General features: G+C 36.0%; 1 protein-coding gene across 5 annotated transcripts; it reads left to right on the top strand.

Moving 5' to 3' along the window:
* Positions 1-739: 739 nt before the first annotated feature.
* On the top strand, positions 740-26,000 carry VPS26A (VPS26 retromer complex component A). 5 transcript variants are annotated; one of them, XM_057735673.1, is made up of 9 exons: positions 740-891; positions 5,272-5,421; positions 11,848-11,923; positions 13,031-13,187; positions 13,830-13,994; positions 15,651-15,757; positions 18,850-18,918; positions 21,724-21,866; positions 24,297-26,000. In XM_057735673.1, the coding sequence occupies exons 1-9, from the start codon at positions 889-891 to the stop codon at positions 24,408-24,410; spliced, it is 984 nt and encodes a 327-aa protein (XP_057591656.1). In that variant the 5' UTR covers positions 740-888; the 3' UTR covers positions 24,411-26,000. The 5 variants fall into 5 exon arrangements, with proteins under 5 accessions (XP_057591656.1, XP_057591655.1, XP_057591658.1 ...); XM_057735672.1 differs by having other exon boundaries at positions 18,844-18,918; XM_057735671.1 differs by lacking the exon at positions 740-891 and adding an exon at positions 1,020-1,241 and having other exon boundaries at positions 18,844-18,918.
* Positions 26,001-26,769: the final 769 nt, after the last annotated feature.

Here is a 26,769-nt window from a genome sequence, read left to right as displayed (position 1 = left end):
CGATCTGCGGGTTGTGGACAGTTCAGCTATCCGCATACTTTACGAGGAGACGAATGTAGTACCCTAACTTTCTAACTTTCTTTTCTTTCTTTCTTTCTTTCTTTCTTTTCTTTTCTTTTTCTTTCTTTCTTTCTTTCTTTTCTTTCTTTCTTTCTTTCTTTTCTTTTTCTTTCTTTCTTTCCTTTCTTTCTTTCTTTCTCTCTATTTTTCTCTTCCTTCCTTCCTTTTTCCTCGGAGGTGACAGAGCTAACAAGTTCTCAAAACTCAGACGCTCTCTGAGGGAAAGGAAGGCACTTGTGTAGAGTTCGAGAATGGCGGTAGAATGCCTCATCCCCGAATTGAGAGAGCATGTCTCTTGCGAGGCCTAACGAAGCAGGGCCTCGGGTAACAGCTCCCCTTCAATTCCGCGGCCCACTAACCCATCGGCAGAGAGCGCCTCCCGCCCGAACCATTTCTTTCCTCCTTTCTCCTTACCCAGCTGCTCAAACTTCCACTGGGAAGAGAAACTCGGTGTGGCCAAAAAGCCCGTCAGCAAAGCGCACTTCAGGTGACGAACCGGAGGGACCTGGGGAGGGTCCATGGGAGCCTACTTCTGCCCTGGCCCCTCCCACTTGACGCTGTCCCAGTGATCCGCCCCCTCTGCCGTGGGGTGGAGCACGAGGCCCCGCCTCCAAACGGCCTCCCCTAGGAGGGCCAGGCTGGCCAGTAGGGCGGGGCGAGAGCCCTGGAGGGGGCCTGTGCGGAGGAAGGGAAGGGAAGGGAGGGGTCACGTGCGGCCGGCAGCCTGAAGTCACGTGACGGGGCGCCTGGGCGGAGGGAGCCGGGGCTGGGAGTTCTCCTGAGGGAAGAAGAGTGAAGTGGGGGGGACGCGCGGCGGCGGCGCTGACGATGGTGAGTGCGCCGCGGCCCGCGCGCTCGCCTGCAGCCCTCGTCCCGAAGCGCGTGGCGGGACGGCCAACGGCGGGCCCGATGTCGCGGGAGGGGCTGTAGGGAGCGGCAGGAGGGGGCGGGCGGGCAGGGCGGGGAGCCGGGTTAGGCCTGTCTGGCCGCCGCGGGGTCGGCGACGAGCGGGCTGCGCCGCCTCTTCCCGGTCTCGGCGAGGCCCGAGCACCTGCGGGAGGCGGCGCGTTCTCCTGGCCATGTCGGAGCCTCCGCCCCCGTTCCTCGATGCGCTGTGGGGGCCCTGGCTGGGTACTCGGACCCCGCCCCTGCGGGGGCCCGCCGCCGCCTCCGCTTCCAAGGTAGCCAGCTCCTCTGCTCCTCCTGGACAGCCTCGCTTCCTTTAGGGTGGGGTGACCCAAGAGCCCCTCAGTTCCAGACTCGGGGGAACTTGGTCACTCTCTTCCAGTGTCGATCAGGAGCTTGATAAACTCAGTGATTTTTTTTTTTTTTAACCTGCATATGGTGACATTCTGCGATTTCCTGACCCCAGTTCAGTCTTGATGTTGACACTTGTAGAATGGGAGAGAAAAGGACGTTGGAGAGGAGGACGTTTTTAATTCAAAAGACAGTAGTTTCGTGCCCGCCGATTTAAGCGTTGACTCTCATTTCCTTAACCAAGCCATTGTGGAAACTTACCGCTTTAGAATGATGAAATGGCCTAGGGAGCAGAGGAGGGAGGGAAATCTGACTACTCTCACCACACTTAGTGGGAAGCACAAGCGTGGGCACGGTGGTGTTTAGCTTTGTGTGTGTTTGCGATCTTCTCTAGATTGGATCTCGTTTGGCTCATTTTATGGCAATATTCATTTACTCGGTTCACTTTGCATGCTTATGTTGAGCGCCTGCTGTGTGCTCTCCTTAATAGTACCTGCTTTCCCAAAGCTCACCCAGTTCCGTAAATTGCTTGAGACTTTTGGCTTATAGACCAAGCTAGGTTTATTGAAAAAAAAAATTACTTTGAATAAATACACTTTAAAGTCAGAAGTCGAGTTGTCTTAATTTAAAAAAGAGTGAGGACAGACATGTTCATTCCTAAACTTGGAGCCTTTTTGTCTTTTTTCAACAAATAATTACAATATCAGGTGCTCCCAGGGGCCCTGAGCAAGACTGTAACAGTCCTTGCTCTCTTGTAGCTTGCAGTCCAGAGGGAGATAAACATTTATTTGTGTAATTCTTTGTTTAACGTGGAAACAAATAATTACAGTTGTGATAGAAGGAAGTATTGGGGGACCTTCCCTAGTCAGGGAGTTAGAGAAGCCTTCTTTAATTGAATATAATTGAAAGAAAACTTACATTTAAAATGATTACTTATAGTGAGCTTTTGAATTATGTTTAAGAGCAATTTTTATTTTCAAGTTAGTCGTGAAACAAACCCAATTATAAAGCTTTATAACTCTGAAATGGGCACAAGTGTAATAATATACGTATGAAAATATGCTGTTTCATTGCTCCTGTATGCACTAAGTGAATAAATTTTAAGAACCTCTCTTCTGCCTCACCTTGAGTTGCATTTCCTTATATGCACTGGATGTAGTGAAATTTCTTCATTGAGGGCTGAAACGTTTGTATTTTTAACATATCCACATGTAATTTTGCTAGATGGTAATGCTCAATGTTGGGTTTACAAATGAGGTGAAAAATCTTAAATTAACCTAAATTCAGTGATACGAAGTTTAGGCTACGATTAGAAAACTGTGAAAACAATTGCTTTAATACTTAAATAGTCATATATATTGCCCTCTAGTTATTTAAAGGGCTGCGTAAGCATTTGAACCTGTATATTGTCTGGTATTGCTCCTGAAAATACCATATTTTGAATGCTCCCTTGAAGATATCTTTTCTAAAAGAACTTGGTAGTCTTTTTCTTAAAAGATTTCAAAACTGCCTTCTGTAATTTCAGCAGAAGTCTATGTTAATGTATCCTAACCCTCTTTACAGCTTTGATTCCTTTTCCTTCTAGTCTTCATCATCCTGACAATTCTGTATATTTTTCCTTTTTATATATCAGAAGTATTATAATTTGTGAATAATTTTAAGAAGATATTAATTTTGTGACTTTTTGTTTGAAATGATAGAAGATACACATTTTGAAATAAAAACTTTATATATATATATTTCCTTTTTGGCTGTGCCACGTGGCTAGTGGGATCTTAGTTCCCTGACCAGGGACCACTGGCAGTGAAATCCCTTTTTTTTTTTCCCCCAGAAATAAAACTTTCAACTCTTTCTAGAAGGAAAACGACAAACTTTTTTCTCAGATATTTTTCTCTCTGTTATCTACTTTTTAAATGTGAGACATCTACAATTTTCTGGAGGCTTTTACTAAGACTAGTTCATTTTTTATGTGTCCTGGTGTAAAAAACTGGTTGTTAACCCAGTGCTAAATTCTCATGGCGTCATTAACTTAACCTTGTTAAAGTGCTGTAGTTTATCATTCAGCCTTTTGTTTTTCTGCATATGCTACACTAGGCTTTTTTAATTCCTTCTGATCTTTCCTAATCTTAATGTTTTGATTGTGTTGAAAAGTAAGTCCATTTAAAATTTTTAGTTGTGAAATACTTCATGCATGCAGAAGATAATAGAGGATAACATAGATTTTACATATTTTTAATGCTTAAGACTTTAATTTTTACAGTGTCAAAATAAGACTTATTGTTTACAGTTTCTAATTGTGATTAGTTAATTGTGAAGTTTTATGTGATTTTTAAGTCAGTTTTATACCATTTTAATTAGTGGCAATTTTGATTTCATTATTGTATTTTTGACTACTTGATCTTTTAATACCAACTTTCAAATCCCAGTTCAGCTGCATGTGTTAAGTATATGTATGTGGGAAAAAGTTACCATAATATTTCTTTTCATTTGTAAAACAATTTTTATAGTTTTCAAATCTCATTTTTCCTGGAACCAGCTGTAGGAAATATTAAGAGAGAATGAGAAAATTAAATTTTATTTTCATGCTTTCTATTTTATAACTCAAATTTTGAGACTGTCATAGTCTACCCTTCCATAATTGCTCCTCCCACATCAGCCGCCGGCCCCCCCCCCCCCCCCCCGCCGTGACATAGTTGATAATTAGTAAATATAAGCTGATTGATTTCCAGCTGCTATACATTCTCATATTTGTAGCTCTTAGGAGAATGTATACCATTCTGAGCAAGTTTTGAATTTAAAACTTGGGGTATGAAAGCTAGCTAGGAAGGGACAGTGCACGTGCCCTATCATTGATGTTTTTCGTTCTAAGTTCAGATTAGTTTTCTAATTAAAATTGTTGTAATATTGCCAGAAAAGATTAAAACATCTTGTCAAAAGGAATATTTGCTGTTTATGTCTTTGGAGTATGTCATAAGTACTAATCTGGCAGTTCTTTGAGTTGACTTTTTGAAATTATAATCCTTTTCTCAGTAAAGGATTAATAAGAACAAATAAGCAGGAATTGCCTGGTGGCCCAGTGGTTAGGACTACGAGCTTTCACTGCTGAGGGCCTGAGATCCCACAAGCTGCGTGGCACTGCAAAACAAAAACAAAAAACCCTAAACAAAGAAACAAGCTCAGAATTTAGGAAAACACTGTCTCCTTTGATTGTAGCTATCACCCTATTACCCGCATAACCTTAGCAGAGTCATTAGCTTGTTTGCTGTTACCCTGCCTCCTGAGGACAGAACTGAGTCTTAAGGCAAGTTCCTTGCTCTAGACTTTGCTGTGCACCAATGCTAACTTCCTGGGGGAGGACTAGTCTTACCTAACATGCCAAGTTTCAGCTCATTTCTTTTGTGTATTCACAACATTTACAGGAATTTAATTAGTATTCTCCATTAGAGCCAGTTTTATTCCAAGGGCTTACACAATGTAACACATCCTGTTCAGACCTATATAGCAGTAGATTTTACCATAAGTAGTACATTGTAATAATTCATGAGTAATTGGGATTGTATGAGTTTCATTATAGCAATATAATGAAAGAACCTCACAGACATATAACTAAAGGTAACCTTTCAAATCCAGATATTAGGATGAATTTTTTAGATTTTTGATATATGTTAGTATTTGATTATTTATAGTGGTTGCCTGTGGAAATGATTGAAATTATAGCGTGTATTATTGTGGTAGAAAATATATAAATTTATCCTCAGCAAAATTTTGTGTACAGTACAGCATTAACTATCTGCATACTGTATGAAATTTGTTTAGTTTTGGTGTAGTATTTGTTGTAAGTTCTTAGTTCCTTGTGAATTCATAGATTAACTGTAAGTCATAGGTAATTAAGTTTGAATTTAAAAATGTAGTAACTGATAAAACATAATTACGAACATTTTCCTTTTATTTCAGAGTTTTCTTGGAGGATTTTTTGGTCCCATTTGTGAGATCGATGTTGTCCTTAATGATGGGGAAACCAGGAAAATGGCAGAAATGAAAACTGAAGATGGCAAAGTAGAAAAACACTATCTTTTCTATGATGGAGAATCTGTTTCAGGGAAGGTAAATATTTTGTTTGGAGAATTACCTAGTTGTAGAATATTAGAATTAGTCATGAAAGTGGCTTGTGCTATATCTAAATTTGAATGATTTTATTAGAGATGGAAAATTTTTTTCAGAAGGTCAGCTAAATCCTTGGTTCAGTAGAACATTTGCAGGAAAGATTCTTAAACTGGAAGGTTTACAGGGGCAGTGTCTGAATTAAACTGTGTGTAAAATTTTGTGTGTTTGTGACTACGTGCATCATTTTAACTTCAGAGTTTCTACAGTGGGGCTGTGATCCACTCAGAGTTTGTTTCTCCTTTATCATAAAGTTGAGTTATGGAGATTGGAGATAATTCTCTAGTATACCTTTCTAAAAGTTTCTTTCTCTTTATTTATTTGTTTATTTGTTTATTTATTGGCTGTGTTGGGTGTTCATTGCTGCGGGTGGGCTTTCTCTAGTTGAGGAGAGCAGGGGGCTACTCTTCCTTGTGGTGTGCAGGCTTCTCAATGCGGTGGCTTCTCTTGTTGCGGAGCATGGGGTCTAGGTGCGTGGGCTTCAGTAGTTGTGGAACGTGGGCTCAGAAGTTGTGGCTCGCGGACTCCGGAGCACAGGCTCAGTAGCTGTGGCGCATGGGCTTAGTTGCTCTGCGGCATGTGGGATCTTCCTGGACCAGGGCTTGAACCTGTGTCCCCTGCATTGGCAGGCAGATTCTTAACCACTGCGCCACCAGGGAAGTCCTCTTTCTCTTTCTTTATAGCTTATCTGTCTGTACTACTGTCATTGTGTCTGTTGATCTCATTTCTTTTCTTTTTTTTTTTTTTTATTATTTTTTTGGGGGTACACCAAGTTCAGTCATCTTTTTTTATATACATATTCCCGTATTCCCTCCCTTCCTTGACTCCCCCCCCTCGAGTCCCCCCCACCCTCCCCGCCCCAGTCCTCTAAGGCATCTTCCATCCTCGAGTTGGACTCCCTTTGTTATACAACAACTTCCCACTGACTATCTATTTTACAGTTGGTAGTATATACATGTCTGTGCTACTCTCTTGCTTCGTCTCAGCTTCCCCTTCGATCTCATTTCTTGATACTCTGTAGAGGACTTAAGTACTTGGAATGTGTCCATGCATGGTCACATATATTTATGATACCTTCTGTTGTTTAACTTTTCCCCCTTTTCCTTACCAAGTGATGTATAAGATTATTCTTACATCTTATGGAATATGATTACTACTCATTCGTTTGTGATACTGAAGAATGGTAATATCCTAGATAAAATCAAATCATAAAACATTTGAAATAATTTTTCTAAATATGTAATATTAAAAAATGTTAAGAGTTTCTCTCCCCTGCTTGTTAAGGTCATACATACACGTGGTAGACAGTTTGGGAAATAAAATAATTATCTATAGTCCCATCATAGGGAAATAATTCAGTGTTAAAATTTGAATGTTTCCTCCTAGTCTCTCTGCATTAATGTTTATGTATATGTAATATATTAAGAAAACCTTTTCCCTATAATTGGATATTTAAGTAATTTCTATTGTATTTTTCAGACTGCTTGTAGTATATCACCATATCTTTAGTAATATAGACATTTATGTACATAAATATAAATGCCTTTCTCCAGATTTTCTTATAAATGTTTTTCTCCAGATTTCTGTAGAATAAGATTATTTCCTTAGAATGAATTCCTGGAAGTGAGTTGCTGGAGCAGAAGACATGAATATTTGAAGGGTGTCCATACATATTAACCTGGAGAATTTGCATCAAATCACATGTTCACTTAATGCCTTGTTTCACTCAGAGTAGTACTGAATATGATCACCTTTTAATCTTTGCTATTTCTATAGGCAAAAATGATATTATTCTTTGATAGCATTTCTTTGATTATTAGATAGGTTGAACTTAGGTTTATTAGCCATTTTACTGCATGGTCTGTTCTGGTCCTTTACCAGTTTACTTACTGATGTTTTAATGTTATATCTGAAATAAATTTTTGGTTTTTTTACTTTATTCTTCCTTTAAAATAATGGGGAGAAAGAGAAGAGACCTGAAAGAGAGCAGACAAAATCATTAAAAGGATGGAACATGTCAAATGAGTAAAGGAAATAGTGTTGGTTCTGTGAGAAACTGCGAAACTGTTTTCCAAAGTAGCACTACCATTTTGTATTACCACCAACAATGAATGAGAGTTCCTGTTGCACCACATCCTAGCTAGCATTTGATGATGTCAGTGTTCTAGATTTTGCCCATTCTAATCGTTTTGTAGTGGTATCTCATTGTTTTAATTTGCAGTTCCCTAATAATATGATGTTGAACATCTTTTCATATGTTTATTTTCAAATGTATATCTTCTTTGGTGAGGTGCCTGTTCAAATCTTTTGCCTAATTTTCATTCGGGTTGTTTGTTTTCTTTTTGTTAAGTTTTAAGAGTTCTTTATGTATTTTGGGAAACAGCCCTTTCTCAGATGTGGCTTTTGCATATGTTTTCTGCCACTCTATGCCTTGTCTTCTTATCTTCTCATTTTCTTGTGACATGTTAATTTCCATTTCCCTGACATCTAATGAAGTTGAGCAACTGTTCATGTATTTATTGGCTATTTGATATCCTTTATGAAGGGCCTGTTCAAGGTTTTGGATTTTGGTGGGGTTTTTTGGCTCATTTTTATACTCAGTTGACTTTTTTTTCTTATCGATGTGTAGGATTTTTTTTTTTTGGTATGTCCTTGATAAGTGTCTTTTATGCTTCTCAATGTAGAGTCCTTTGTGTATCTGTTATCAATACCTTTCTGGCTGGATTTTTCACTATCTTGATAGTGTCTTTGGGATGAATAGGAGTTCTTAATTTAAATACTCTACAAATATTATGTTTCTTTTTTGTGAGTGCTTTTTGTATCCTATTTAAGACGTTGCTTACCGTATGGGCATGAAGATATTCTCTTGTTTGTCCTATAAGTTAAAAAAATTTTACGTTTCACATTTAGATTCTCAGTTTTTTGGAATTGATTTTGTCTTTGTGACATAGGAGTCAAGGCTACTTGTTTGTTTGTTTGTTTCCCCATATGGATATCTAATTAACCCAGGACATTTATTGAAAGAGCCATCCTTTCCTCCACTGCACTGCAGCATCACCTTTGTCATTAACCAGAGGCTGTGTGAGTTTATTTCAGCCTCTCTGTTTTGTTCCATTGGTTTATTTGTGATATATACTTTCATTTCTTTTTTTAAAAAAATAGCTTCATTGAGTTATAGTTTACATACCATAAAATTCACCCTACTAAAATGTACAGTTCAGAGGTTTTTATTACATTTGCAGAGTTGTACAACTGTCACCACTATCTCATTCCATAATGTTTCATCACCCCAGAAGAAACGCCATACCATTACCAATCACTCCCTTGGTGCCATAAACTGAATGTTTGTGTCCTCATAAGGTTCATGTGTTGAAACCTAATCCCCAGTGTGATGTATTTACAGGTGGGGGGAGCGGGGCTTTGGGGGATGATTCGGTGGTGAGGGCAGAGCCCTCATGGATGGGATTAGTGTCCTCAGAGAAATCCCATGTGCACCTTCTCACTTGTGAGGATATAGTGAAAAGACAGCTTTCTGTGAAGCAGAAGGCAAGCTTTCAGCAGACACCAAATCTCCTGGCGCTTTGATCTTGAACTTCACAGCCTCCACAAGTGTGAGCAGTAAATTTATGTTGTTTTTAAGCCACCTTGTCTAAGGTATTTTGTTATAGCAGCCTGAATGGACTAGGCATCCATTAATCTACAAATGTGCTTTCTTTCTCTATGGATTTGCCTATTCTGGACATTTCATATAAATGGAATCATAAAATATGTGGCCTTTTGTGTTTGGCTCTTTTCACTTAGCATTATGTCTTTAAGGTTTATTCCTTTTTAAAAAAATTTTGGTAAAAATATATATAATAAAATTTGCATTTTAACCATTTTTATGTGTATAATTCAGTAGCAATAATCACATTCACAGTGTTGTGCAGTCATCACCACTATTTTAAAAATTTGTTCGTCACCCCAAATGGAAACTTTGTACCCATTAGGCAATAACTACTCTTTTCCCTTTTCTCCCAGTCTATGGATACCTCTAGTCTACTTTTTTTTCCTATAAATTTGCCTGTTCTGGGCCTGTTCTATTTCATATAAGTGGTCATATAAGATTTGTCTTTTTGTGTCTGCCTCAGTTCATGTAGCATAATGTTTTCAAGGTTCATTCACGTTGTAGCATGTATCAAAACACCATTCTTTTTTATAGCCGAATAATATTTCAGTGTATATCTGTGTAGTATATGGATGTACCACATTTCTTCATCCATTCATCAGTTGAGGACATTTCAGTTGAGGATATTTGTGTTCTATTTGTTGACTATTGTGAATATTCCTGTAGATCTGTGTATAAGTTTTTGTGTGACTCTGTGTTTTCATTTCTTTGGGGTGCATACTTAGGAATGAAATTGCTGGGTCATATGTTAACTCTGTGTTTAACTTTTAGGGGAACTGCCAGACTTTTCCAAAGCAGCTACACCATTTTATATTCTCTCCAGCAATGTATGAGGGTTCCAGTTTTTTCACATTCTTGGCAATACTTATTATTTTCTGTATTTTTTATTGCCATGTTAGTGGGTGAGAAGTGGTCATAATGGTTTTGATTTGCATTTCCCCTAATGACAGATAATATTGATCATCTTTTCATGTGCTTGTTGCTATTTGTATATCTTCTTTGGAGAAAAGTCTGTTCATATCCTTTGGCCATTTTTAATTGGGTTATTTTCTTTTGATTGTTGAGTTGTAAGAGTTCTTTATATATTCTAGATACAAGTCCTTTGTCAGTTATGTTTTGCAAATATTTTCTCTGTTTCTGTGAGTTGTCTTTTCACTTTCTTGGTGGTGTCTTGAAGCACTAAAGTCTTCTATTTGATGACATCCAATTTATCTTTTTTAAAATTTCATTTCTCGTGCTTTTGGTGTCATCTGAGAAACAGTTGCCTATACAAAATAATAAAGATTCACACCTATGTTTTCTTCTAAGAGTTTTGTAACTGTAGCTCTTATATTTAGGTGTTTGATCCATTTTGAGTTAATATTTGTATGATATGCTGTAGGGATCCAATTTAATTCTTTTGTATGTTGAGATTGAGTTGTTCCAGCACTATTTGTTGAAAAAGATATCCTTTCCTCTCTTAATTGTTTTAGGACTCCTGTAGCGTATACTTTTTAAAGTTAAACTTAATTGCTGTCTGTCAAAAAAAAAAGCTACAGAGAAGGAAACAAAATTACCCATAAGCATACATTCCAGAAGTAACTCCTGTTAAGAGTTTTTCTTTCCTGTAGTTTAAAAAATATAATTGACATTATACTTGTATACAATTTGACCATGCTTCCTTCATGTAACATATCATGCACATCTTCCGACATCCACATCGTTAAAAATTCTTTCACCTTGTTATTTTTATACTTTAATTATACGCCATCATATGATATACTACAATTTAATTATTCTTTTTTTGAGATACTAATTTGGAAGGCAGGTAACTAACTCATCCTGGTTACAGCTATGGAAGATATAGAAGCATGAATATTTTAATTATATAGTTTACAAACAGAAGTAATTGAACCTCTTTTTTTTTTTTTGGTCCTTGATTTCTGTTATCTTTTGAGAAGCGTTTGGAAGAAAAGCTTTTAAGAGTCACGTTACTAATATTTTTTGTAGTATAGAATAAACCTGGAAGTATGCTTTTTGTATGTTAGCTAATCCTTAAATGTTTGGAATTTTGTTTTTAATATATGTGTACTTTATAGATATTTTGTCCAATTAAAATGTATAAAATTAAGGTTTCCATATGACAGATATGAATTTAGGGATTTTAGATTATATATTTAATTTCAAAATCATGTAAGATGAATCATACTCAAAATTTAAATCATTAGACATTCTGTTTTTAGGGTGAGTAGCAGACTCAGGGCAATAAGCATTGCTTTTAAGATCAGGAATTATAACAATATATTGTTGGCTATAAGAAGCTGAAAGTGATCTTTTAGATCAGTTCTTGGAATTAGTGATAACCTTACATTAAAATGCTACTGTAGAATTGTTTAACTATTTGACCGGAAAACCTATTTGAATTGTTGAAAGTTTTCCCTTTTATTGATTCTTTATAGTTCTCTAGCTCTAAAGGAGGATTCTTTCCTAACAAAGCAGATGCTTTAAGTGTACCTATGAGTAATAGGTTCATTAGTGATTGTATATGAGTAGGTTTTACCGCCTCTGGTGCTATAAGGTCATTATGATTTAGGTATGTGGTGGTGTCTCAGAATTCGGAAATGAATATCTGAAATATTTATATATTGTATTCATCTGGAAGGAATCTGCTAGTAGGCCCACAAAGGATTTTTAACATCTTTTACAATTTCATGTTTTGGCAGGTAAACCTAGCCTTTAAGCAACCTGGAAAGAGGCTAGAGCACCAAGGAATTAGAATTGAATTTGTAGGTCAAATTGGTGAGTTTTAAAATAGTATTACATTTTTTTTCTTTGATAACTGAGTTTGAAGAGAGTTTGATTTGGCACTTAGCTTTATAAGGAAAGAAGGAATTGATTTTGCATAATAAAAGAGGATTTGTTTTATAAACATTAAATCATGTTTCTTTTAATTGTGTTAAATGATATTTGACTCATCCTGCCTTTATTTGTGATTAATTACTAAAAGTGAAAGGAGTTATATAAGCTACCAGCCTTGAAAAGTAATTCAAGCAAATTAGTTGACTCACTGAAATTTCCACCTGCCTACATTTTTTACCAGCTTTATTCACAATTAGCAGTGTCAACTTCATCCTTCACTTTCTAATTATCCATGCCATTTGTCTTCCTAACTTAGTGTGTACCTGTAGCCAGACTCACCTGTCAATAGAAAATTCTGTGTGAAAAGGAAAAGTGTGATTTCTTCTTGACTTAGGTCAACTTGTGTATGTTCTCATACATGTATTTCAGAGACATTCTTGATTTAGCAGGAGTTAAACTGTATAAATCTTTTGGTACTGCAGATTCAGAAAAGAAAAGAAAATAGATCCTAGCTTTCTAAGTTTTACCTTACATTTTTTTAGAGTAGCAAAATTGGAACGGGTGGATATTTATTTACAGGTCTATTTTGGATGAGGTTATACTTAAGGGGCAAATTATAGTAATTAAATGACAGTTGATTTTAGTCTTTTGCATATTATAATTTTATCAAGGTAATATATTTGCCTAACTAAAGCAAAACAACAAAACATTTTTTGCCTTGAAGGGAGGAAGTTCACATGATTGCTGGAAATGTGTCTGTTAAAACAGCTTCATATTGGGCAAACCCTAACTACATTAAAGGAATGAATTCTTTTTTTATAATAGAAATTTTCATTTTGCTATGCTGCTTGATTTTTTTTTTATGCCTAAGTGGAGTATAATAGTGAGAAGGAAAATGGAATTCAGATCATAGCTCTAGTATTTAAAGTGGAGACAAATCCAACTAATTCTTTTGGTAAAAATTATTTGCTTTGGAAATAGAAGTTTGGGTTTTAATGAGATGGATATTAAATATAATTGGTCTTTTTGCTTTTTAAAATTTCTTAGAACTTTTCAATGACAAGAGTAATACTCACGAATTTGTAAACCTAGTGAAAGAACTAGCCTTACCTGGAGAATTGACTCAGAGCAGAAGTTATGATTTTGAATTTATGCAAGTTGAAAAGCCATATGAATCTTACATTGGTGCCAATGTCCGCTTAAGGTATGTGTATCAGAAACTGTAGACAGAATCAAAACCAGAAAGTAATGACCAATACTGAATGTCTTATTAGAACTAGAACTTCTAAGTATAATTTTGGACTGGAAGACTGAAGATTTTTAAAATTTTGTCAAATATTTTGTTTTTTCCTGGCTAATGCTGATCTGACATAATAAGAGCCTTCTATAGATTTAGAAAATACTATTATGAGAAGTTTTAGTCATATACTTCCCTTGTATGAATTGTTTCTTAGGTACTTCATTTGTCCTGTAGATGGGATTACCCTCTAAATCTATTAGTTTCCCAGCGAATCTCGTTAGTATATGGTTAAGAAGTGATCTAGAAAAAAAAGAAAAAACAAACAAAAAAGAAGTGATCTAGAGAGATGTCCTCAAGTAGGCTTGTTAATAGTACTCCAGATTGCTCTAAAAAGTATGTACACTATTCTTAAAATTGAACTTTGTATTTTTTCCATGGTGGGGGCATTTATTTAAAAATTAAAACTTCTTCATGAAGTAAACAGAGTAAATTGATCCCTAAGGAGTTCCAGCAAGGCGAAAGCAGAGTTGCAATTAATGTTTGCTTATTTAAAACACTGAAATATATCACAGGAGATTTAACTTGTCCTCTCCATTAACTTTGTAGATATTTCCTTAAAGTGACAATTGTAAGAAGACTGACAGACTTGGTAAAAGAATATGATCTTATTGTTCACCAGCTTGCTACCTATCCTGATGTCAACAACTCTATTAAGATGGAAGTGGGCATTGAAGATTGTCTGCACATAGAATTTGAATATAATAAATCAAAGTAAGTACCTTCCACAAACAGATAAATGTTCAGGGAAAATTAAGAAATAAACCTTTTATGTCTTTGTAAGTTGGTCAAAGTAAGGATAGAATCAACATTAGTTTGATGTCAGCAGACCAACAGAATCTCTGAGCTGAAAGAAACTTTAGGAGTTTGGTTTTGTTTCTGACTTAGTGCAGATGCCTTTCCTATTCTATTCCTGGTAAGTCTCTGCTTGGCCATTTTTTATACAGGATCTCACCATCTCAGAAGGCAGCTAATCTTGTATGTCTGTAAAAATTTATCTTATTATCTTGAGATCATTTTAGCTGGTCATCTCTTTAAAAATAAGCAAAAAATGCTCTTTTTTTCTGATTACATGAGCAATACATTTTTGTAATTAAAAAAACTGACAATGTAGAAAAGTCAAAGGAAGTAAAAATACCACATATTTTCACTTTTACCACTTAACCATTATTAATATCCTCTTGTATATCTTTCCATGGGAGGGGGTTATATATGTTTATGTATGTTGTGTTTTTTCAAAAATGGGCTCTTATTTTATTTGTTAATGCCTTTTTAAACTTTATTGTGGAAAATTTCAAACATATACCAAAGTATATATCTAAAAATATTAATAATTTCTTAACATCTTGACATGTCCAGTCAGTGTTCACATTTCCATAATTGACTCATAAATGTTTTTTCCCCAAATGGTTTGTTGAAATCAGTATCCAAAGAAGACTTGTTCAAATCCACTGGATCTAAACACACTATATTTGGTTTTTTGATTCCTAAATCTCTTTTAATTTATAGGTTTTCTCTTTTATTTTTTTCATTAAAGTTTATTTGTTGAAGAAATGGATGTTCACTCTTTTATCCCGCTCCTGTACACTCTCTGTTAACATGATTTTTATTACTTGTCATGTCCCAGTTTATATCACTGAAACTATGATACACTTGCTTGCAGAATCTTAATTATGTTATTGATAAAATTACTAGATTAGGACCTAAAACTTGTCACTGGAAGCCTCCCTTCAGACTAACATAATTGAATTAATCAACTCTTGGAATATTATTTTGTGATCCAAACCTGAGAGAAGGTTGAAAAAAAAAAAAAAAAGAAAAAGAGCCCTCTGGGAATTACAGGAATTCTTAGGTTTGTTACCACATTATTTCAAGGTCCCTGCGAAAAGTCTTTGACTATTAGGTATTACAACAACAAACTCAATCTGTGGAGTCTGTCTTTGTGGCCACATTATTTGTTAACCGCACTATGCTAGCACTTGGAGTAATACTGACACCAAACACATGTTTAGAGTTTTTAATGTTCAAAACATCTTCATACACCAAATAAACATTTTCAGGCATAAAAATCTTAATTTTCCATGCTTGAGTTCTTTGGAAACTAAGTTAACCTCTCAGTAGGGACCAACAATTAATCAGGCTAATTCTTCCCTCTGAGGTGTATTGATGGTTAAGTAAAAGCTTCCTTATTTTTATGGTAAAATGATGAATACTTTTTTGAAAAAAAGGAATATTAAACACACAAATAGTCAGAATGGTATTCTTAAATAGTGATTATTCTACAGATATCTAATAAAGCCTTTCAAGACATATTTCACTCTTTTTTGTTTTGTAAACTGATATTTAGTGACAAATGTTCTTTCCCCAAAGGTATCATTTAAAGGATGTGATTGTTGGAAAAATTTACTTCTTATTAGTAAGAATAAAAATCCAACATATGGAGTTACAACTGATTAAAAAAGAGATCACGGGAATTGGTAAGTTGAAGAATATTTGAATTGAAATTCGTTTTAGTTGACATTTTAAAATCTTAAAATATTGTTTAAACTTAAATCTCCACCTTGGATACTAACTTTGATACTTAATATTGCTGGCAGTGAGTTACTCATTCATGATTTTTAAAAAATTAATTTTTGAATAGATAAATTCACATGGTTCAAAAATAGTGTGAACGATTATACAGTAAAAAGTGTTCTATTTATGTACTCCAGCTACTCATAGGTGATATAAGTTTTAAAATCTTTTAAGTATTTATTCATATACATGCAAGTGCCTCTACATTACACCCTCCTTTTTTTAGTTAAGTGGTTATGTACAATACATACTTTAGAGATCTTTATATATCAGTGTGTAGAACACTTCCTCATCTTTCTTACAGTGTTCCATCTATGGGTGTACTAGCTATTGGTGGACATACAGGTTGTTTCTAGTCTTTTGTTATTATAAACAATGTTTTAGTTAATATTTCATGTATGTGTTGGTTTGTGCAGGATAAAATCTTAGAAGTGGAATTGCTGTTTCCAACGATATATTTGTTTGTAATTTCGATTCATATTGTCAGTTTGTCCTCTTTATGGACTGTACCAGTTAGCCTTGCTACCAGCAATGAATGTAGGAACGTGCCTCTTTTTCCTTGAATTCTCATAAGCACAATGTTATAAAACTTTTAGCTGATCTCATGGGTTGGGGGAAAAAGTTCCCCATTGTGGTTTTAATACATTTTTCTCATTTGAGTGAGGGTGAGCATCTTTTCATGTGTGTAAAAGCCATTTGTATTTCTTTTCTATAAACCGTCTATCCGTATCCTTTGCCCCATCTCTATTGGATAATTAGTCTTTTTCTTTTGATGTGTAGAAACTCCTTATATATAAGGGAAATCAACCCCTTTTTCTGTGTTAAGAGCAGTAAAATTTCCCATTTGTCTTGCTTATGGTGGTTTTTGCCATGTAGGAGTTTTTGATGTTTATGTAAGTCAAAGTTATCAGTTTTTCCTCTTACGGATTCGGGGTTTTGTACCACAGTTAGAAAGGCCTTTTTTACACTGAGGTTCTAAAAATAATTTTCTGTGCTTGAGTCTACTAAAGTAATACATTGTAGTTTAGGAATTTTGTTTAAAGCTTTAATTCATTTGGAATTTGTCCTCATGTAAGAGATCAGCTATGGATCCAACTTTACTTTTCTCCAGATAGCTGACCAGTTGCCCCCAAATTGTTTATTGGTTCATAACTGCTTTTTAATCAAAAAAAATTTTTTTTGGCTATGCCATGCTCTTGCGGGATCTTAGTTCCCTAACCAGGGATGGAACCCATGTCCCCCTTCACATGGAAGCGTGAAGTCCTAACTACTGGACCACCAGGGAATTCCCTAATTTTAATTAGTATATAGATTTAGTTTGTTCCCTTTAACTTTGCTGGTTTTCTGCTAAAAAGAATTTTAGGCGACACTGTTTAAGAGTTTATAATTGGTAGTCATAAACACCCGTAATTTCTTTTTTTAATGTTTATTTTTGGCTGAATCGGGTCTTTATTGCAGCACATGGGATCTTTCGTTGCTCAGCGTGGGCTTCTCTCTAGTTGTGGTGAGCACAGGTTCCAGAGCTCGTGGGCTCTCTAGTTGCGGTGCACAGGCTCAGTAGTTGTAGCACACAGGCTTAGTTGCCCCACAGCATGTGGGAATCTTATTTTCCTGACCAGCGGTTGAACCCATGTCCCCTGCATTGGAAGGCGGATTCTTAACCATTGGATCACCAGGAAAGTCCCCACATCTGTAATTTCTTAATCTCCATTTTCACCTGCTCATAAAAGTTAAAGAGATTTACAGATATTGAAACCAAACTTCAGGTTCCCTTTGTTGTTTAAAAAGAAATTGTTTATTTAAATATTTTTTCTAGTTATAAAAATTACGTTCGGTTCTAGAAATTTTTTTTTTTTAGAAATTTTTAAATAAAAAATAATTTGTGCTCATAATTCAGAACAAACCGTAGCCTTTGCATATTACATATTTTACAACATTGGGATTATTACTATATGTTTTTGGTGTACTTTTTAAACATATCATTGACTATTTAAAAGAACTATGTCAATTAAATATTCATTTTGATGCTTTGTCTGTGTTAAAGTTAACAAGAGAAGACATTTTGGATGTTGCAGAGAAAAGTAGCATGTCAGTGCACTGCTGTGATTGCTAGTTGCTAGCAGATATTAGAAATGATAGAAGGAAGTCTGTGAAGATTATTTCTAAGCTCTATCCAGTTGACCCTTGAATAACATGAGGTTTGAACTGCATGGGTCCACTTATAGCGGATTTTTTCAGTAGTAAATATTACATTACTACGTGATCTGTAATTGGTTGACTCCTCAGATAGGGAGGAACCATGGATAGGGAGGAGTGGAGGATACAGAGTATGGACTATAAATTATATGCGGATTTTCCTTTTTGTACGGTCAAGTGCCCCAGCCCCTGCAGTTTTTCAAGAGTCTACTGAATTACTTTTGGGAAGAAGGGAGTGAAACCTTCAGTTGGGTGCTAAAGTGTAGCTCAAGAAATAGAAAAGAATGACCAGGACTTCCTAGGTGGCGTAGTGGGTAAGAATCCACCTGCCAATGCAGGGGACATGGGTTTGATCCCTGCCCCAGGAAGATACCACATGCCACGGAGCAACTAAGCCCGTGTGCCACAACTATTGAGCCTGCGCTCTAGAGCCCATGAGCTACAACTACTGAGCCCATGTGCTGCAACTGCTGAAGCCCACGCACCTAGAGCCCGTGCTCTGCAATAAAGAGAGGCCACCGCAATGAGAAGCTTGTGCACCACAGTGAAGAGTAGCCCCTGCTCGCCGCAACTAGAGAAAGCCCGTGTGCAGCAACGAAGACCCAACACAGCCAATAAAATAAAGTAAAATAAATAAAAATTAAAAAAAAAAAAAGAAGAGAATGAAAGAATGACCAACATTTTCACAAAAGGGTAAGTAAATTACTAAAATAATAGTCAGAAAATAGGAAGAAGATATAAGTCTGGAAATTATATTCTAGCAGTATTTAAATAAATGTCATTTACATTATTGCACTAGGACCGAGTACCACAACAGAAACAGAAACAATCGCTAAATATGAAATAATGGATGGTGCACCAGTAAAAGGTAATATATACTTTTCATTTACTTCTTTTGTGTTATAGGTAGTGCAGATAGCAGTGTTCATGGCAATTTAGTTTGAAAGTATTTGAAAGTGTGAATATATCTGTGAATTCTTAAAATGATTCTTACAATGATATTTTAAGATCATCTTTGTATAAATACTGAGAAGACTGTCGCAGTACTTTTTAGTTTGAAATAAGGTTTAATTTTTTACTCAGCTTAAATTTAGAATTTAGAAGAGACATTTATGTATATCTCTTCCCTGGTTCTGAATTTATACTATTTTAATTGTCTTCTATTACAATAGTTTCTCTCTGTAAATCTTTTTTACTCATGCTGAACATAAGATGCAGTATAGCTGAGCATTCATTTCTGTGGAATGTTGGAGTTCTTATATAGCTCCCAAGAAAATAAACAGTTCCCTTACTAAATAATTTTCAGTATCTGAGATAATGAAGCCAGTATTCATCATTTTAAATTTATGTCTTTGGCTTTTTCTTACTCTTACAAAAATTACTATTTATTGAGTGCCCACTACAGATGAGGCATTGTATTCTCAGGCGCTCTAAAGTTCCCTACCACACTTTGAGTTAAGTAGTGGTAGCCCTTATTTTATACATGAAACTGAGGTGCAGAGGTTAAAAACTTGTTAAAGCTGGTATAGTGTAGGGGAGGCAGAACTTTACGCATCTTAGATTTTCAGCTGGAATTCTTTAACAAAAAGATAAGAGAAAAACAGTTTATTAATGCATGTGGTACACATCACACAGGAGAAACCTCAACAAGAAAGTAACTCAAAGCAGTGACTTAGAATTTCAGCTTGTATAGCATTATAAGCATTATATAGCATTCAAAAGAACAATAAATTTGGAAAGAAATGACTGAGCAGAGGAAAGCAGTTTCGGCTTCCAAGGGTTGCAAACTATGGGAAGGTAAACATGTGAGAGGAAACTAATGGAGTAGGCTTGTTTGCAGATTCCTCTGGTGCCATCCATGGGCTGAAAAGAGGCTGTCTCCAGTAAAAGAATTTATATCCTGCCTTTAGGCAGAACAGGGCATTCTTTTCTGCTTTTGCTGCTGCTTAATTGCCTTCAGCTCAAAATAATTTTTTATGTCAAAGAGGCATATTTTTTGGTGACATATTCTGGTTTCCTTTGATAGCTAATCATTGCAGAGTTGAAGTTTGAGCCCAGGCCTTTCTGACTCCAGGACTCGTGTGTGTGTGTGTGTGTGTGTGTGTGTGTGTGTGTGTGTGTGTACTCTTGTGTTATGCAATATAACTTTGTAAAATTACAGCAGCCACAAATTTTTATGTAAAGTGATGGGTTGTATATCTTTAAGGAAACAGATATACATAAGAAAAGTATTACATAAAAAGGATTCAAAACAGAATATGCAAATAATTACTCTTAGGAAAAGAGAAGCCATGAGAATCTGAATAGCAATCTTTCTGGTAATGAAGGAATGTCATCATTCTGAACATGTTTGTTGCTTTGGGTGAATAAATATTGCCATATATACATTACTAATAAAAAAATATCAAATTGTACACTTTAAATATATGCAGTTTATTATATGTCAATTATATCTCAAAAGTTTTTTTAAAAAAAGAATTTGTACACGTGATTAGAAATTATGATAAACTTCATGAAAGTGGAAAATAACTAAAGTTCTAAAACAGAACTTATCTGCTGGCAACTGTTTTAAGCTTTTTACGAGGGTGAGTCAAAAATTATCCGCACTCTGGTTATATTAAAACTTCTGTTGGCCGCACTGTCTTATCAGTACTTTCTGTTCAAGGCTACTATCTCCTCAGTCACTGCTGTGCAGTTGTAAACGTGTTACATCAGTTCATTTGTAACTATGGTGTGAGCAAAAATGGATGCCCCACTTGTGATTTTCACGAAAGAAGAGCAGCGTACAAGGATTCGTTTTCTGTGGTCTAAGGGTGTACCTGGTGCTGGTATTTACTGAAGACTTTGTGTGCAATATGGAGAAAGTGTTTTGTTATGAAGAAGTGTGTATGAATGGAGAGATAAGTTCAAGGAAGGTCGCACAGCTGTTAGCCATCAAGAAGGAGCCGGATTCACTTCTGATGAAAAAGTGAAGACAGAGTTGCATTCCTTGCTTGCAGCTCAGCCTAAAACATTTTTAATGAGGGAATATGAAAGCTTGGTGACAGATGGACAAAGGGTATTGAAAAGCAAGGAGATTATGTTGGAAAATGATGTATTTGTCTTTTCTAAACGTTAATTAAATTCTACAGCCAGAGTGCGGATAATTTTTGACTCACCCTCATACATACATTAGTCCATATAGTCCTTACAAATTCTTTATAAGATGGATATTATTGGTGTTCCTCATTTTACAGATGAGGAACTTGAAACAGATGGTTAAGTGACTTGGCTGGAGTTGGGATTCGAATCTAGGCATTTTGGCTCTAGACCAGTGGTTCTCATTTAGGGGTAGTTTTGCTCCCCACTCCCCAGGGGACATTTGGCAATGCCTGGAGACATTTTTGGTTGTCATATTTGGGGACTGCTACTGGCATTTTGTGGGTAGAGGCCAGGAATGCTGCTGAACTTCATACAGTGCATAGGACTTTATCCACGGCAGAGAATTATTGGGCCTAAAATGTCTATAGTGTCAAGGCAGAGAAACCCTTGTCTAAAGCTTTTGTTATGCTGCTGTCTTATGAGGAACTGAAGCATTAGTATCTTCTCTATAAAGCATACTTTTAGGTGTTATGTAACTATTGAATATATTTAATCATACTTTAGAATTAAATGGAAATTGCTTTTCTTTCAGGTGAATCAATTCCAATAAGACTTTTTTTAGCGGGGTATGACCCAACTCCAACAATGAGAGATGTGAACAAAAAATTCTCAGTAAGGTACTTTTTGAATCTAGTCCTTGTTGATGAGGAAGACAGAAGGTACTTCAAGCAGCAGGTATGGTGCCACCCAGTTGGTGTTTTGTTCTGTGGCAGTTCTAAAAACACCTGGAAAGCACTCACTTTTCTAAGCTTTATTGTACTGAGCAAGTGGGGGTTTCTAAGTAAGTGAAAACACTGAAAGTATGATATAGAAGTAGGGATGAATGGAACTATGTTGTGATCAGTCTCTTCCTAGTCATTCTGCAGGACTCCAGACTGGGCTATAATTTGGCAGGCTTTTTTTTTTTTTTTTTTAATGTTATTTTTTGGCTGCATTGTGTGGCATGTGGGATCTTAGTTCCCTGACCAAGGATCAAACCCATGCCCCCTGCAGTGGAAGCACGGAGTCTTAACCACTGGACTGTCAGGGAGGTCCCTGGCAGGGCTTTTATTTTTCTCATGAAACTTTTGTTTTTTATATAAACAGTACCTATTATTTGTTTAAAAAAAAAGGGGGGGCAATAAAAAACAGAATGAAGTAAAAGTCAACAAAAATTCCACCACCATTGTGATTAGTTTTCTAGACAAATTTGTGTATGTTTTTAGATCATATATGCATATTGTTCTTTAATCCGCTTTTTCACTCAATAGTGTCTTTTTTTAATAAATTTATTTTTATTTATTTATTTAATTTATTTATTGGCTGTGTTGGGTCTTCGTTGCTGCACACAGGCTTTCTCTAGTTGTTGCGAGCGGGGGCTACTCTTCGTTGTGGTGCGTAGGCTCTTCACTGTAGTGGTTTCTCTTGTTGTGGAGCATGGGCCCTAGGTGCCCTTCAATTGTTGCAGCACATGGGCTCAGTAGTTGTGGCTCACAGGCTCTAGAGCACAGGCTCAATAGTTGTGGTGCACGGGCTTATTTGCTCCGTGGCATGTGGAATCTTCCCAGGGCAGGGCTCGAACCTGTGTCCCCTGCATTGGCAGGCAGATTCTTTACCACTGCACCACCTAGGAAGTCCCTCAATAGTGTCTTGAATAGCTTTCCTTTATCAACAGATAAAGATTTCCTTTATCACTTTTAATGACTGCATCAACTTGATGGATTTGGGGATTTCCATTTTTCCTAATTAAACAATCCTTCGAGATGACCCAAATCTAATACTTTTTTTTTTTGGCCAAGAGGCATGTGGGGATTGAACCTGCGCCCCTTACATTGGAAGCGTGGAGTCTTAGCCACTGGACTGCCAGGGAAGGCCTTAATACTTTTTAAATATAAGATGTTTATTATAAAACTTGTTCTCATTTGAAAATCAATTAAAAGCCTTTGGTGAATTTTGAGTAAAGATTGTGATTAGAATGGTCTTCTGAATTCTGAATCAGATTAATAAATATTTGAATGTCAGTTGAGTGTTCAAAACTAAATCAAATTATTCTGTGCTGAGTACTGTGAAGAATAGAAAAGCTACCTTTTAAAACATGGTTTTTCCTCAAGGTCCTCATGTTGCTGATATGTGTGGAAAGAGAGAAATTATATAATTAACAGAAAACTTAACAGTTTGACAGTAATTTGGAAGAGAGAAAACTAACTGCTAATGCTGCCGTAATGCTATATAATTAAACATAGGTGATGTGTAACTTCAAATTAGATTATATGAAATTTACAATTTCTGAGTCAATTGCATATTGTGGCCCTATTGAGTAAGTATATGCTTCCCATGGGCATTCGTTTGGATGTTTAAATTCTGCTAAGTTGGTTAAAAAACAAACAGCCTGCCGTGACTTTATGAAGCAAGTAATTTTAAGAATTTAGAAGAGAAGAGATTTCAGGATGGATTGGCTAGGGTAAGACTTAGAGAGGCAGAGGAATAGGGATTTGAAGAATATAAAGGGGAAGATGGAGGGAAAGTTTAATTTGAAGTGTGTTGGGAGGCAGAGAGTAACCCAGTTTGTCTGGCAGGGTGCCAGGGTCTAGGCTGGGAAGAGAGTGATGTTGATAAATTAGATAAAGGTTATGGAGGGCTTGAATACTGGGTTGGAGATTTATCCTGGAGGAACTGAGAACTATTGAAGAGTCATCCAAGCAAAGTTTTAGACTAATCTGAAAGTGATAGGAAGGATAGATTAGAAAGGGATCTCAGGCAAGGGAGGGAGAGCCATCTACCCGGAAACTATTTTAGTATCTAAGGTTGAAGTGACAAGGGCTTGAATTTGAATAAAGGCAGTGGAACAACAAACCAAAGACAGATTTCAGGAATTCTTTAAAGCAGTAATAGCTAGAGCTTTGTGCCAGATTGGATTCATGGTGGTGGCATGCAGGGGTGTTGGCGGAAGGGCGGGAGGCCCAAGATTAGAATTGGAAGAAAGTGGGTCAATAAGGAAAGAGGAAGGCTTTTGTAGGGAAGAAGTTAGTTTTGTTATGGTTAAAATTGAAGTGGCATTATTTCTTTGGTGAAAATTTAAGGAATAATATGACGACATTAATTTGTTGTCTTGCATTTGTCTTCTAGGAGATCATTTTGTGGAGAAAAGCTCCTGAAAAACTGAGGAAACAGAGAACAAACTTTCACCAGCGATTTGAATCGCCAGAATCACAGGCATCTGCTGAGCAGCCTGAAATGTGAACTGAATAGGAGAAAAAAAAAACTAAAAAGCTCCCTTATCCGTTGAGATTTTAAGTTCGGCAGGTTAAAGATGGTTGCAGCGTGCAGGGTGGGGAAGAGGCCAAAACTCCATTTATGATAGTCTTCCTTTATCTTACAGTGCTGAATTTATTTTATGACATAACTAAATGTTCTTCATGTATATACTTTTAAAAAAGTGCTTTCTTTGAAACACTGGAACTTTCTTAAACTGCCGTTTTTTTTTTAAACTACACACTTTGATTTGATGATAAGTACTCAGATATACATCAGCATAAACATTAAAGATTTTCATGTTGAGTAGGTTGGTATTTGTAATTTTGCTTTCTTTCTGCATAATGTTGATTACAGATTCTTTTCTTCTTTTTCATGCTAATGATTACCTCTTATTCTCTACATGCAAAAATTAAACATTTTGTGTTCAAATAAAATTAGAAAACCTGAGGGGCCCTTACATCCTACAAAGATTTAAAACATGGCATCTCAATATTTTCGAAAACTGCATTTATGTGTTTCATATGTGTTTGAGAAATGCATATGAGTGTTTCGCTGTAGGTGCCTCTGAGTCTACCATTCAGTGGCTTCCTGAATTTCGTTCTCTTCAATGTTTTCTGTGGTATGAATATTAAAATTTTTTCCCTAAGAGATTATGTGGCATGTCATTGCAGCTTTTGGGGGGGCGTACCGTATTAAGTAACTGTTGTGCTACTGCTATCCAACAGGTACCACTGTATGTTTTCTGCAATGTGGAGTTGAATCTATGTTGGCATTTTAGTTTGTTAAAACTATATAATTTTTCCATAAATACTTTGAATTTTTTTTTTTGATTTAAGGAATCTTTTTAGCACATATATGCAAATATAATTTTCTTGCATATATTCTCTTCCCTTTCCAGGGGAAAATTTGAGAATGGGGACTCAGGAGAACTGGTGAAGTATGTAGTTAATCCAGATCTGGACATTTTCATGTTTGTTAAATTGGAAACTTGACTAGTTCAAACTCAAATTTAAACTTCATCCACTCTGTTTAAATTTTTTTAACATTAAATTCAAGTATTGTTCAAAGCATCTAAAAGAGAAGGTTGCTGTCATCTGTCTTTATGCTACGCATGGGGTCTGATCACAAATACACTAAATGTGGGGTGTAGGAACTAAAACGAAGCCTGTTGTGTGAAACTACTTTCACTTATGGTTCATTGGTTTTTGTACCAATATTTTTTTTATACACTTCAGTGCAAGTCTTGTCAGTTAACCTTACTTTATGAGTAAGCTAAGTAACCCAAATTACATTTCTTTAAGCCTGTTTTACTACTATGGCCCTTTGAAAAATGGTCAGTAACCAACTTCTTAACTGTGCTGGAGCATCTGTTTTAAATGTGGATATCCGTGAATGGCAATGTTTTCCTTCATGTAAGTGCCTGTTCAGAGTTTCAAAATTTTAAAATGCCAGATATTTTCATGGTCACTTGCATGTAGTAATCTGGAAAATATTCAAAGAAAAACTGAAAACCAGTTGTATTTAACCAGCCTCAAATTGTGCAACCATGATGTATAATAAAGAATTTGAAACAGATACTGAGCTTGCTATTTGAATGATTAAAGTATTTATATTCTCAAATCTCTTCTCATTGTTGTATTTATCTTTGAAGACAGGTTTGCTCAATAGTTTAGGAAGCTATAATTGTGATGATTAGAAGCTTTTATAAATATTCAATTTTATCTACATGCTTTTACATAGGTGGCTTAAAATACTGTCATAAATAGGATGCTTATTCACTTTGCTTGAAACTTTGTTGCATAACCAATTGAAAAAAATAAAAATTTGAACTATTTGGCAAACTGTAAAATGTTGGCCAGTTATTTAGAATTGAACTGAAAAAGAAATTTGTGTCTTTAATAAAGAGTATAATATCTAATCCAGTGGTTCTCAACCCGGGCTGCACATTCAAATCACTTTAGGAGTTTTAAAAAATAATCATGCCAGGTCCTATCCAGGCCAATAAAACCAGAATTTCAGAGGCCTGGACATCAACATTTAAAAGCTACCCAGTATTGAGAACCACTGTTCAAACCATTTAATTAGTTATTTCTCTCACTGCTGAAGAAATTTTCATTGTTTTGAGTTGGTGGGGAGGAAAAACTTTCCCCTACCCTCTTTTGTGTTTGAGAGCCTGCTAATTAAACTGACAAATTAGCATAAGACAAGACAATTCTAATTGAGTTAGAGGAAGTTCACAAAAATGTGACTTAAAGGGGTGGTTTGCATTTGGGGCTTATGTATCATCTTGCTACAAATGGCTTAATAGAGGGAGTTGTGGGGAGAAAGAGCACTAATGGAAAAG

This window comes from Hippopotamus amphibius, chromosome 5 (assembly GCF_030028045.1).
Source record: "Hippopotamus amphibius kiboko isolate mHipAmp2 chromosome 5, mHipAmp2.hap2, whole genome shotgun sequence".
Lineage (NCBI taxonomy): Eukaryota > Metazoa > Chordata > Mammalia > Artiodactyla > Hippopotamidae > Hippopotamus > Hippopotamus amphibius.
The sequence above is the reverse complement of the archived record's forward strand: the minus strand, read 5'-3'. Positions and strand labels throughout refer to the sequence as shown.

Excerpts from the sequence above, each read along its gene's own strand:
- VPS26A (XM_057735671.1), top strand. The coding sequence starts at position 1,140 with ATGTCGGAGCCTCCGCCCCCGTTCCTCGATGCGCTGTGGGGGCCCTGG. Across the intron at positions 11,924-13,030 it reads TGAATTTGTAGGTCAAATTG|AACTTTTCAATGACAAGAGT; the intron begins GTGAGTTTTAAA and ends AAAATTTCTTAG. Across the intron at positions 13,995-15,650 it reads TTTGAATATAATAAATCAAA|GTATCATTTAAAGGATGTGA; the intron begins GTAAGTACCTTC and ends CTTTCCCCAAAG.